Source organism: Coregonus clupeaformis, chromosome 12 (genome assembly GCF_020615455.1).
Source record: "Coregonus clupeaformis isolate EN_2021a chromosome 12, ASM2061545v1, whole genome shotgun sequence".
Taxonomy (NCBI): Eukaryota; Metazoa; Chordata; class Actinopteri; order Salmoniformes; family Salmonidae; genus Coregonus; species Coregonus clupeaformis.
The window spans coordinates 51144582-51158667 of NC_059203.1; the positions used below are offsets into that span (position 1 = coordinate 51144582).

The 14086-nt window shown below is 42.0% G+C and overlaps 1 protein-coding gene across 1 annotated transcript in view; it reads left to right on the forward strand.

The window, feature by feature from the left end:
* LOC121578494 (potassium voltage-gated channel subfamily D member 3-like) overlaps positions 1–14086 on the forward strand; it is a 37068-nt gene that overhangs the window by 20011 nt on the left and 2971 nt on the right. The window contains exons 2-4 of the mRNA XM_041892857.2: positions 5572–5676; positions 10548–10580; positions 10852–10944. Coding sequence (XP_041748791.2) covers positions 5572–5676; positions 10548–10580; positions 10852–10944 — 231 coding nt within the window. The remainder of the gene's footprint in view (positions 1–5571; positions 5677–10547; positions 10581–10851; positions 10945–14086) is intronic.

The window sequence follows — 14086 nt, forward strand, 5'->3', positions numbered from 1 at the left end:
ATCAAAACTATGAAATAACACATATGGAATCATCTAGTAACCAAAAAAGTGTTCAACAAATCAAAATATATTTTATATTTGAGATTCTTCAAATAGCCACCCTTTGCCTTGATGACAGCTTTGCACACTTTTGGCATTCACTCAACCAGCTTCACCTGGAATGCTTTTCCAACAGTCTTGAAGGAGTTCCCACATATGCTGAGCACTTGTTGGCTGCTTTTCCTTCACCCTGCCGTCTGACTCATCCCAAACCATCTCAATTGGGTTGAGGTCGGGGGATTGTGGAGGCCAGGTCATCTGATGCAGCACTCCATCACTCTCCTTCTTGGTAAAATAGCCCTTACACAGCCTGAATGTGTGTTGGGTCATTGTCCTGTTGAAAAACAAATGATAGTCCCACTAAGCCCAAACCAAATGGTGTATCGCTGCAGAATGCTGTGGTAGCCATGCTGGTTAAGTGCACCTTGAATTTTAAATTAATCACAGACAGTGTCACCAGCAAAGAATCCCCAGACCATAACACCTCCTCCTCCATGCTTTATGGTGGGAACTACACATGCAGAGATCATCCGTTCACCCACACCACGTCTCACAAAGACACAGCGGTTGGAACCAAAAATCTCAAATTTGGACTCCAGACCAAAGAACAAATTTCCACCGGTCTAATGTCCATTGCTCGTGTTTCTTGGCCCAAGCAGGTCTCTTCTTATTATTGGTGTCCTTTAGTAGTGGTTTCTTTGCAGCAATTCGACCATGAAGGCCTGATTCACACAGTCCCCTCTGAACAGTTGATGTTGAGATGTGTCTGTGACTTGAACTCTGTGAAGCATTTATTTGGGCTGCAATATCCGAGGCTGGTAACTCTAATGAACGTATCCTCTGCAGCAGAGGTAACTCTGGGTCTTCCATTCCTGTGGCGGTCCTCATGAGAGCCAGTTTCATTATAGCGCTTGATGGTTTTTGCGACTGCACTTGAAGAACCTTTCAAAGTTCTTGAAATGTTCCGTATTGACTGACCTTCATGTCTTAAAGTAATGATGGACTGTAGTTTCTCTTTGCTTATTTGAGCTGTTCTTGCCATAATATGGACTTGGTCTTTTACCAAATAGGGCTATCTTCTGTATACCCCCCTACCTTGTCACAACACAACTGATTGGCTCAAACGCATTAAGAAGGAAAGAAATTCCACAAATTAACTTTTAGGAAGGCACATCTGTTAATTGAAATGCCTTCCAGGTGACTACCTCATGAAGCTGGTTGAGATAATTCCAAGAGTGTGCAAAGCTGTCATCAAGGCAAAGGGTGGGTATTTGAAGAATCTCAAATATAAAATATATTTTGATTTGTTTAACACTTTTTTGGTTACTACATGATTCCATATGTGTTATTTCATAGTTTTGATGTCTTCACTATTATTCTACCATGTAGAAAATAGTCAAAATAAAGAAAAACCCTTGAATGAGTAGGTGTGTCCAAACTTTTGACTGGTAGTGTTTGTCAAAACAGACTTTGTTTATTTGCAGTTTGAGGTGAAGAAATATACTTTGAGAAGCTCCACAGCGCATTAGTGGTGGTGAGTTTAGACAATCAAAAATATTATCAGACATCCCCAAATGGGCGCCGTTATACATTTGTGCGCAGGCCAGGTAGCCTACTTCTATGCATAATCAGGTGCGCGTCTTACTCAACATACAATGAATAAATTGACAGAACTCGTAAATGGAATGAAATAAACCAACACTTGATTCTCACAAGTGTAGCCTAGGTTGTGAGCTCTGCAAATAAGCGTCCACTCCGACAATGATAAAGGTAAATTACTGTATTAATAATATATTGAATGCATTAACAGAAATTACTGTAACCAAACAAACATTGTTGATAAAAATGATGGGAATTAACTTTAAATGTACAACTGGTACATTTACCGTAATGGTGAATTGATAGACACTAACAATCAAAGGGCAAACAATTCACACAATGAAGTTATGAAACAATAAATGCACGCAAATTGGCGGTAGAGAGCGCATTCTGGAGAGAGACGCACTTTGTGCATCTAAGCCACACTCCCCTTCTTAACTCAACATTTTAAATTATACCCAAGACACATTATCTTCACACATACTGTAGGCCTAAGGAATACTCTCACAAACGTATCAGGTCCAAAGCAGTAGCAATTAATGGAAAACCAATGCAATTTCGAAATAAATGCAATTTCACTTATTTTCTAAATGTTATCAAATTGCTTGGCGTGCCAAGGCAAATACCCTCGCAGCACGTGTGCCTTAGGTTGCCGATACCTGTCTTAGAGTGATGGATTGTACCAACCCCGCGGCCTCCACAATGGCTTAGTCCACTGAGACAGGCGCGACTCAGACAGGTGTCTCGTACCACAACATATTTTTTTTTTTTACTGCTCAACTAAAAGATTCTCAGGCGACCAACAGCCTATCGACCAAACAATCGACCAGTCGACTAAATGTGGTCAGCCCTAACACTCACACAAATACACACACACACCAAGCATTAAGTAGTGGTGGCTAACTACTCTCACTATAGCCTCAATGGGGGTGACCTTTCATAAGAAAGATAAGAGTCCATCAAGGCAGAGTGCAGGTGAGTCCAGTAAGAGGCTTGGAGACTGAGAAACAGCCTCCTTTCATTTGATGCCCTCTCCCTCTTCAGATACCTGTCCTTAGAATGACCTTACGGGAGTAAGGACAGATAAAAAAGTAGATGCAGATGAGCTATTATGCTCACTCCTGAGGTCAACTGTTAAGGCAAATAGCTAGTGTATGCTTTCCGCTGATCTTCTACAGTGAGTAACATCATGATTTATAGTATTCTAATTGCAGTGGAAACCTGTCAAGAGTTCTAACACTGCAGTGGTTCATCTCTAATTTCCTGGTGCCCCTCACAGCCCCTACCCCCTATCTGTTAACAGTTATTACTCACTTATACCAGGCTGCTGAAACGGAGACAGGAGGGGAGGTGCACTGCATGCACCTTGCTCCATGTGCGCTGACAAGCCAGAGCGGGTGTCTCTCAAATTAGCCATGTTCACCCCCCCCTCCCCCTCATCCATCTTAATTCCGCTCTAATAGTGGGCTGCTCCAGGCTCCCCGTACAATTAGCTGGCCATCTGGGGCCAAAGCTGGAAAAAAATTAACTTCTCATGTATCCTATCTTCCTCGTCCTCGTACAGACATTTAAATGCGTCTATCAGATAGACTGGTAGTTATTCTATTATCATAGCAAAGTAAAATAATATGTAAGAAGGGTATCAAGAAGAATGTGAGGCAGTCTCCCCTAATGCACCCTCCCCTTTGCTTTAACTGAGGGTCACCTCTAGCTTGGCCAGCCACCCAAGGAGGACAAGTCACTTTGTGGCAGGTCAAATTCTCTAGTGATGTGCTAACGAAGTCCAGAGTCACGGCGGCTGAGGTTTTATTTTTGTGTAACGCAAATCACAAATCGTATTTGCTAGACTAATTGGGAGGGCTCTCACCCAGAGCACAGCGTGCTCAGAATGGTCTGGGGTCACAGTGTTAATGAAATGGCAAAGTCAAGTGGAGCCATACAGAGAGAAACAGTGTGCCGTCAGAGCCAGAGAGAGGAGGGAGTCCAGGGGAGAAGAAAAACGTCAGGCATACAACGGAGGGAGAGGGAAGAGGGAAAGGTCACCAAGTTGTTTCAAGGCTTGCTTCCCTTCAGAGAAACTTCTGGAACTCTATCCTGTGTAATGTGTAGACGGCTGCAGTCCAGCTGCCCGTCTGATTGGACAGAGAGGATGTTGGCTCCATTAGATCAGATCAGACAAACACACTGCTCAGAGATTGCTATTACTTTACTCCTGGGCTGTGGCTGGGCTGTGGCTGCAGAATGGCCACAGCTGAATCAGTGAAACATCCACTCCCGTCAGACAGCGCAGAGTGAAGAGATACAGATGGAAGTTGAACAGGATTAAGTTTGAACGTTTTTAATTGTTTTTTAAACCATCAGCACACATCACCAACATTTTCAAAGACTCCTTTCAGTTAGATACTGCTCCAGTTTTTCATTTTTGTTTTTCATGCGTCAAACGAAGCCTTTGATCAACATGTCAGAATAAAGCAGATGTCATGAAACAGACAGCCAGCTCACTTAAATTAAAAGTTATATTTGATTTCCCACTGGTGACAGGCAGAGAGAGTAGCAGCAGCATAGAGGTGCTAGCCTGATCCCAGATCTGTTTGTGCAGTCTTGTCAATGACATAGGAGTTGGCAAGACAGCACAAACTGATCTGGGACCAGGCTATAGGTGCTAGCTCAGTCACACATAGCCTAGCGCCCTAGAATATCCAAAGACAGCATAGCTTGTCTCACAGGTTGAATCACCAAACCTCTAAACCCTAACATCACAGGAGTCTTCAGGGAAGGCAATGCTACTCTTTTTGGGATATCTAAAGTTTGTTTGTGCAAAGCAATCACCTGGACCAAGGTTAAAGAAAGTACTCTAGGGCACTTTAGACTGTTTTCTCAGAGTAGTCACTTGAATCTCCTCTTAGATTTCTCCTGTGATCTTGATTTTTTTTTTTTTTTTTTTGCCAATAACTTCACTTATAATTCAGTCCTAGAGATGGAGAAAGAATCATGACGGATGAGAGAAATGGATAGGTATAGAGAGGCTATAAGAGGTGAACATGCTGCTTTAGCTGTGGGGAAGACTGAGACTGATGGATAGCTTGATACCTTGTGAAATGAACAGGACAAAGTGAGATGCATCACTACCACAATGTTTACATTGGTAAGACATTATGCTGTATTTCCAGCTAATGTCTTGCTGTCAGCAGGAAACATTTTTCAGTATGGTAGACTTGCAATGTAGGTGGTAGTACATTATAGTGTGGATCTAATCTTTTTCTACAGTCATAGGATTGCGGTAATCTATTATCTTTGCCAGATAGACATGTGTGAATCAATTCTATAACCTCTCTTGACACTGAATACACTTTTGCATCAACTGCATTTACCATACTGTATAGCTGTTTCATAAGTCATAGACCAAGATCACACCAAGGAAAATATCTCTAGGATTTAGAACAAGAGAGAACTTTGGAAGTCCTTAGTCCTGCGTGGATTGACAGACCCAAACTAGCTTAAGCATAGTGTCGCTTCATCATCGTCATCATTATCACCATTTCAATGGCACATCAGTGTTTTGTTACTGATAGATTTGGCAGCAGGTTTTACATTGCTTATTTTTAATTTCCCTCTTCAATTAGCTTCTGTTATGCCCCATCAACTGATCCATTGGAAGTGCCTCAGTATCCTGCCAAAAGCAGAAATTGCACCAACATGAAATAGATCATAATAGCTAACATGAAATAAATCATACCATAGGAAACTCAACGTATTCTAAAACCTTTCAAGCCATAATAATAAGAGTCATAATTGTATCACTCTAGCCCTAAAAATCCATGGTCACACACTTACATCATCCAGGGAAGGGGTGATAATGAGGCTGCACATTCTCACCATTAGATGATCTCTCATCCCTGTCTGGGTTTGACACGTTGACCTCTCCCCACACAGAAAGCCAGACTGGCCAGGATAAGGATAGCCCAGGCGGGCAGCTCCTGCACAGGCTTCCTCCAGAGCAAACGCAACGACCTCCTCAACGAACTGCTGGAGCTCACGGTAAGGTTGCCCTTTGACCTCTGAAGACCCAATCCTAGTTTGAGATATGCACACAAGTGGTGCATACCACAAGGTTGAGTTAGCCCGCTGAGCTAAAGCTCAAGCATTAGCTCGGGGGGCTAACGCAAGTTTTCAGATCTCAGGCCGGTTACTCATCAGAACAGCAGAATTGAACAGCAGTGAATCAATTCATTGAGGCACCGTGTAGCTGTAATGTCTTTGAATAGACTGAATATTGTGATTGTCTGGGCTTCTTCATTACTGACCATCTCCTCTCTATTTACTAAATGTCTTGGCTTGCTCCCATTTCACCCTGCTGTGCGTTTTAGTTCTCTCTATTGTGTTGTCTTGTTTCAATTCACAAGTCTGTTGTGTCTCGTTCTACAGGTCATTAAGCCTAGCCAGGCATTTTGTCTTCTCTATAGCCCTAATTAAACATGATGGAGATGGAAAACTGTTATTGTGTCTAAGCACCACAGTCACATTTGCGTTGCTTTTGTATGTGTTACGCTTCATTTTTGTCCATGATTGTGCTGGATATTACATTGAAATATTCCATTAGCAAATGGCTCAAAACGACGCTATCAATTATCAGGTATTAGTATTCATGTTGTGGGATGAATTAAGAGATGAGGCTCGTCAGAGCAGGTGTTTATGGACAGACCTCCCATATTGCTTCACGTCTTCTATATTAATGGCGTGGTGGATCGATTACAATAACAAATTGCACACATCCATACAGACTGACGTGACTGACATGCTCACAGCAACAGTCTGTTAAATTGCGTCACGGGATGAATTCCATTCACATCTACTCTGTAAAAGACTTGGAGCTGAGCGTCCATGGGAATTCTGGAAGTGTCAAAAAAGCATTCAGAGGCTTAATTTAGTCAGTGGTTTTACCAGGGCTGTGATGAGTCTGCCAGTGCTCTGGCACTTATAATTATGTTAATGTCACTGCAGAAAGCTAGGGCTGCGTGGGCCCACATATCTGACCGAAGAATTGCACTGTAAAAGATGTTGATTCAACGTACAATTTTAAGTCAACCAGCTCCAATAGGATTGTGAGTTTGCTCAACATTTGGACATATAGCTGAACCAACATGCATTCTCAAGTTAAATTGTATGTTCAATCAACTTTGAATTTTCGGTTGAGTGAACATGCAATTCAACTTGAGAATTTATTTAACCTTATTTGCATATTTCACAGAGTGCCTTGCCTTTCGATTGAATTGTAGTTACCACCAATGACTGATTGTTAGCAACATGGTTGTTGTATTCATTGGTGTTCAGTACTGTAGCCTTCACCAAGTGAGTGTCTAAGTGAATATGTTATCTTTCAAATTAAAGTCTTTATGACAATACATTACATGTATCATAAGGCCTTTCTTTGAGGGCCTAGTTACACCCTAACACAGTAGTCTGAAACTCCTGATTTACAGGCCACATCAAGCCTGCAAGTCACATTATGCTGGCTTGCAAAGTGATGTGTAATTCCAATTGGAATCCAGCCAGAGTGAGGATATCCAAACATTTGAACTTTTAATCACCCGCGACCTGCATTCAGAATGATTGCCGGGGAAAATTAATTATTGAGACTACCTAAATCATATAAACTGGAACAGCCATCTCAGTAACAGGTGCAATAAATCCAACTACCTACAGATTGGATTAGTAAAAAAAAAATGTTTTAAGTGTGGCATTTATGTTTGTGTAGAATAAGATTAATCAACCAATCACAGTATATGCAAAAACACAGGTATTGAAACAAACAATTCTGAAAAACCAACTGTTACTCAACAAGCTTCTTTAAATTCAGCTCACTTCGAGAAGACTGTTGAGTAAACAAATTAGCTCAAATTCTTGTCTTTTTGAAGTCCACTAAACTCACAGAATAACGCTGATTAAGCAATTGGTCAAGGCTTTTTTACAGTGTAGCTAACTCTGTCCTCTACGGAGTTGGGAATATTTTCTCCCCTTGTAGTTATTCTCAGTCAGATGACAACCTCCGTTAGGTCTTCTTGGTTATTTGTTTCTGACTACCCCTACACATCAACAGGCAAAAATACACTATATACAGTGGGGGGAAAAAAGTATTTAGTCAGCCACCAATTGTGCATGTTCTCCCACTTAAAAAGATGAGAGAGGCCTGTAATTTTCATCATAGGTACACGTCAACTATGACAGACAAAATGAGGGAAAAAAATCCAGAAAATCTCATTGTAGGATTTTAATGAATTTATTTGCAAATTATGGTGGAAAATAAGTATTTGGTCAATAACAAAAGTTTCTCAATACTTTGTTATATACCCTTTGTTGGCAATGACACAGGTCAAACGTTTTCTGTAAGTCTTCACAAGGTTTTCACACACTGTTGCTGGTATTTTGGCCCATTCCTCCATGCAGATCTCCTCTAGAGCAGTGATGTTTTGGGGCTGTCGCTGGGCAACACGGACTTTCAACTCCCTCCAAAGATTTTCTATGGGGTTGAGATCTGGAGACTGGCTAGGCCACTCCAGGACCTTGAAATGCTTCTTACGAAGCCACTCCTTCGTTGCCCGGGCGGTGTGTTTGGGATCATTGTCATGCTAGACCCAGCCACGTTTCATCTTCAATGCCCTTGCTGATGGAAGGAGGTTTTCACTCAAAATCTCACGATACATGGCCCCATTCATTCTTTCCTTTACACGGATCAGTCGTCCTGGTCCCTTTGCAGAAGAACAGCCCCAAAGCATGATGTTTCCACCCCCATGCTTCACAGTAGGTATGGTGTTCTTTGGATGCAACTCAGCATTCTTTGTCCTCCAAACACGACGAGTTGAGTTTTTACCAAAAAGTTCTATTTTGGTTTCATCTGACCATATGACATTCTCCCAATCCTCTTCTGGATCATCCAAATGCACTCTAGCAAACTTCAGACGGGCCTGGACATGTACTGGCTTAAGCAGGGGGACACGTCTGGCACTGCAGGATGAGTGGAGGACAGAGGAGCCTCTTAAAGAAGAAGTTACAGGTCTGTGAGAGCCAGAAATCTTGCTTGTTTGTAGGTGACCAAATACTTATTTTCCACCATAGTTTGCAAATAAATTCATTAAAAATCCTACAATGTGATTTTCAGGAAAAAAAATTCTCAATTTGTCTGTCATAGTTGACGTGTACCTATGATGAAAATTACAGGCCTCTCTCATATTTTTAAGTGGGAGAACTTGCACAATTGGTGGCTGACTAATTTCCCCCACTGTATATATAGTGGATTCAGCTATTTCAGCCACACCCATTGCTGACAGGTGTATAAAACCGAGCACACAGCCATGCAATCTCTATAGACAAACATTGGCAGTAGAATGGCCTTACTGAAGAGCTCAGTGAATTTCAACGTGGCACCATCATAGGATGCCACCTTTCCAACAAGTCAGTTCCTCAAATTTCTGTCCTGCTAGAGCTGCCTCAGTCAACTTTAACTGCTGTTGTTGTGAAGTGGAAATGTCTAGGAGCAACAACGGCTCAGCTGCGAAGTGGTAGTCCACACAAGCTCACAGAACGGGACCACCGAGTGCTGAAGCGCGTAGTGCGTAAAAATCGTCTGTCCTCAGTTGCAACACTCACTACCGAGTTCCAAACTGCTTCTGGAAGCAATGTCAGCACAATAACTGTTCGTCAGGAGCTTTATGAAATGGGTTTCCATGGCAGAGCAGCCGCACACAAACCTAAGATCACCATGCGCAATGCCAAGCGTCGGCTGGAGTGGTGTCTCCGCCATTGGACTCTGGAGCAGTGGAAACGTGTTCTCTGGAGTGATGATTCACGCTTCACCATCTGGCAGTCCAATGGACGAATCTGGGTTTGGCGGATGCCAGGAGAACACTACCTGCCCTAATGCGTAGTGCCAACTGTAAAGTTTGTTGGAGGAGGAATAATGGTCTGGGGCTGTTTTTCATGGTCCGGGCTAGGCCCCTTAGTTCCAGTGAAGGGAAATCTTAACACTACAGAATACAATGACATTCTAGATGATTCTGTGATTCCAACTTTGTGGCAACAGTTTGGGGAAGGCCCTTTCCTGTTCCAGCATGACATTGACCCCGTGCACAAAGTGAGGTCCATACAGAAATGGTTTGTCGAGATCGCTGTGGAAGAACTTGACTGGCCTGCACAGAGCCCTGACCTCAACCCCATCGAACACCTTTGGAATAAATTGGAACGCAGACTGCGAGCCAGTCCTAATCGCCCAACATCAGTGCCCAACCTCACTATTGCTATTGTGGCTGAATGGAAGCAAGTCCCCGCAAAAACATCTAGTGGAAAACCTTCCCAGAAGAGTGGAGGCTGTTATAGCAGCAAAGGGGGGACCAACTCCATATTAATGGCAATGATTTTGGAATGAGATATTTGACCAGCAGGTGTCCACATACTTTTGGTCATTTAGTGTACCCCTCTCACAGGAGATAGGCTATACTTCCAGATGAATTCATCCAACTGAAAAACCTTCAAAGAGTAATCATTCAGAAGCATCAAACACTGTGTTACTGTCCACCGTTGAACTGACTGTGTGTAGTTTGAATGACAGTAAATGGAACAGATCTCTGTTGATGAAAGTATTTCCAGCTGTTCCAATGTTGTACCTAGCAGCATTTGTTGCAAACGGGAGGTGTGTCTGCATATTGTTTTTAAAATGTGTTGTATGTGATTGTTGTTGAAAGCAGTTAAAAATGATAGATACAATTTTGTTCAGTTGAAATTGAATCAAGTCCAATTTTTTTTTTTTTTACTAGTAATTCATGAAAGGAATGTAGAGAATTGTCCAGATAAGTAAAGCACTTTCTGCTTTTTTTGTTTCTTTGTCTGCTTCTTCTCTCCTTTTCAACTCTCTGAAGCAACAACCTTACAAGCAAAACAATATCCACGAGGTATTTAAATCAGCCATCACATGACGTTACAATGAAATTCTACATGTGCAACATTTTATAGCCACTTAATTCTGTCAGAAAAGACTGAAACATCAGTGGCACATACAATCTTTACCTGTTTGTTTAGTAGCCATATTGATAATGAAACAAAATACCTGGAGGTCAAGTAGCTAACCAACACACTTCTACTACTATGTATGTAACTGTTAACAGTGTTTGCATTGTATATTTTTTCTCTATATTTCTGTGTGTTTTCTGTTTGTCCACTAAGGGGTCAGAGGAAGAGGAACAGCCGCTCAACAAGAGCATGTCGTTATTAGAGAGCCAACACCACCACCTATTGCACTGTCTGGAGAAGACCACTGTGAGTCTCTAGTTCAACCATACTCTACAGATGTAGAATCTTAATTTGATCACCCTGATGCAGGAAATATACAACTTGTAGTGTATTTGAGGTTTAAAAAGGCTTCTGAAGTTTGTAATTTCAACTTCGAAACTTGATGTTACCTTACATAAAATGTATCAACCTCTACAAAAATGTCCACATAATAACTCACATTTCCTGTTGCTGCGGGATTCTTTTCCTGCTGTAGCAAACTGTCTTAAATTAAGATCCTACATCTGTATGACTAGAAAACCATACTCTACCATACTCAATTAATAGAAAACCATACTCTAACCATACTTTACCATACTCAATGACTAGAAAACCATACTGTAACCATACTCTAACCATAAAAATTAGGATTCTTCTGTACAAACCATTTCATAAAAAAATTGTCTTATTCATTATTCAAATAATGGAGACATGTTTGTATTTGTATTCATTATGCGGTCCAGCAAAATGAAGGCAGTTATACATTTAAAACACATTACAATACATTCACAACAGATTTCACAACATATTAAGTGTGTGCCCTCAGGCCCCTACTCTAATCCACATATCTACAACACAAAATCCATGTGTACGTGTGTGTATAGTGCGTGTGTTATTGTGTGTTTGTATGCATGTGTCTATGTTTGTGTTGCTTCACAGTCCCCGCTGTTCCATAAGGTGTATTTTTATCTGGTTTTTTAAATCTAATTTTACTGCTTGCATGAGTTACTTGATGTGGAATAGAGTTACATGTAGTCATGGCTCTATGTAGTACTGTGCGCCTCCCATAGTCTGTTCTGGACTTGGAGACTGTGAAGAGACCTCTAGTGGCATGTCTTGTGGGGAATGCATAGGTGTCCGAGCTGTGTGCCAGTAGTTCAAACAGACAGCTCGGTGCATTCAACATGTCAATACCTCTCACAAAAACAAGTAGTGATGAAGTCAATCTCTCCTCCACTTTGAGCCAGGAGAGATTGGCAATAAATGTTACACCCACAGAGCTGCAATAGTCTCATAGCCATTTATGGAGGGCTAAAAGTCTGCTGAACCGTTCAATGCCATGATTTAGGGAGGGCAGAGAGCCAGGTATTATGGGGCGTTTGTTGGTGTCAGGTAGTGACCCAATCAGTTTTTTAAAATCCATCTTCAGTTGTTTTGAGCTGCCCTTCATAATGTCATTCGACCCCACATGAAACATGACAGTATCAGCCCCCGGTGACTGACACACAGCCTCGGGAAGCAACCTGGTGATATCCTGAACTTTTGCCCCAGGTACAGATCTATGCCTCACCATCGAACTCCCTATCACAATAGCTGGAATGATCTGGCCTCTGCCATGTCTCGAAGCTGACTGCGAGGCCAGGAGGAAGAAGGCAGGCGCGCCGAGGACAATTCTTCTCCTTCTTTCTGGTTCCGACACTAATCCATTTACGCTCACCTGGAGTCGAACAGTGAGCAGCCATTTTCTGGTTCAAGCTAGTAGAGGGGTGCAGTGGAGTAAATGTATCATAGTCCAGGAAGGTCCCATTATGATCCTCTTGGATGTTTTGATAGGAAGCATTTAAAGATGCCGATAGTCTCATGGAATCCTTATTCAGTTCAAGGCGCTTGGTCAAATGTTATATTTCTTCATGAAGAGTAAAAAGCCTTTCTTTAGCTGCATCGAGTTCAATACATTTTTCACAAATTAAGGTATCCATCGGACCTTTCCCCGTGACAACTACGAACTGTCTTGTTTTGTACGCTTTGTACAAAATAATAAAATGCAGGACGACAGGATATTTATAAACGTAGCTCTTTATTAACTAGCTATAACGTGCATGTCCATGTGTCTCTGGCCATGATCATCTTAGAATGACCTCACCACCTGGGTGGTCTTAACCAATCATTGCACAGTATGATGCATCCAATTACAATTCAGTATGGTGACACATATGAATATTACACGAACATGTTGCAGATTATACACTTAATAGCAACCGAGTCCCCAGCAGATTCAAAGGAGTTTTCACTGCTGAACGCCGACAGTCCAAGGGAACAAACATTTCCCAGCGCCGCCGGGGACTTAGATGATCCCTCCATGGCCGCGGATGCCCCTACTCGCACAACTGTGTTGTTGTCTGTCTCTAATTGAATGTGAGAGCGAGAGAGAAGCGCATGGGGCGTGTGATGGCTGGGTCGGTTGTCAGTGGCAGGTCGCCGGCTGTTCCTTGCTACGCACCGGCCCGGCTGTGTGTTAGCGTTTGGTCTAGCCTCTCAGAGCGTGTCCCCAGTGTCTGTAGTCATGGGGGATACAAAACATACTGTTACAGCATGTACTGGCCAACAATTGGAGTCACACTCACACGCTGGAAATAAGCAAATTCCTTTAGTGGTCCTATAGAGAGCATTGTATGAGTTGAGCTCTTGGTAGCCTGGCTCGCTTGTTGGTATCCAGGTACTAAAGCGTCCGGGGTGAAAAAGTTGAATGTAAATAGTTGAGCGAAGAAAAATCTAAGACGTCGGTAAATGTGTTAAATGCAGAGTTTTGATTAAACGGTTATTAAAAGTAAACATTTTGGCAGGTAGCCAAGTCGCAACAAACAGCACAGCAGCATGACAACGCGGAAGTGTGACATCTTCCCACTGTGAACGGAGGGGCAGTGTATTGTTATCCAATGTTGTTATTGAGATAGGAGATGACAAAGTGCCACTGCTAAATCATTGCCGCCACTCCCTTCCCCCCCTTGAAAATAGTTTTCAGTATAATAAAACGTGTTCTGTATAAACTTAAATGACTAAAACCAGATATTGAGTATGTACAAAAGTAAATTAACCTATATATATGTTTTAATAAGATCGTCTTTGAGAACTAATAATCACCTAAATAAAAAGTAGACAGCAGGGACAATCTAAAATTCCAAAAATGTCATGCTCGGGGGCCATAGATTTTGTTATGTTTGAGTCACTCAGATAGCATAAGCACACGGCATAAGCCACAGCAAACTGTGTAGAATTGCAGAACATTTTATTTAAAACAGATTTTTGTTTCTCAGCCCCATGGCAAAATGTGTACAATTGCAGGAAACTAGCTTTAAAACCGTAAAATGTTCTCTCCCCCCAGCAAAAGGATGCCCCCTGGAGCACCCCA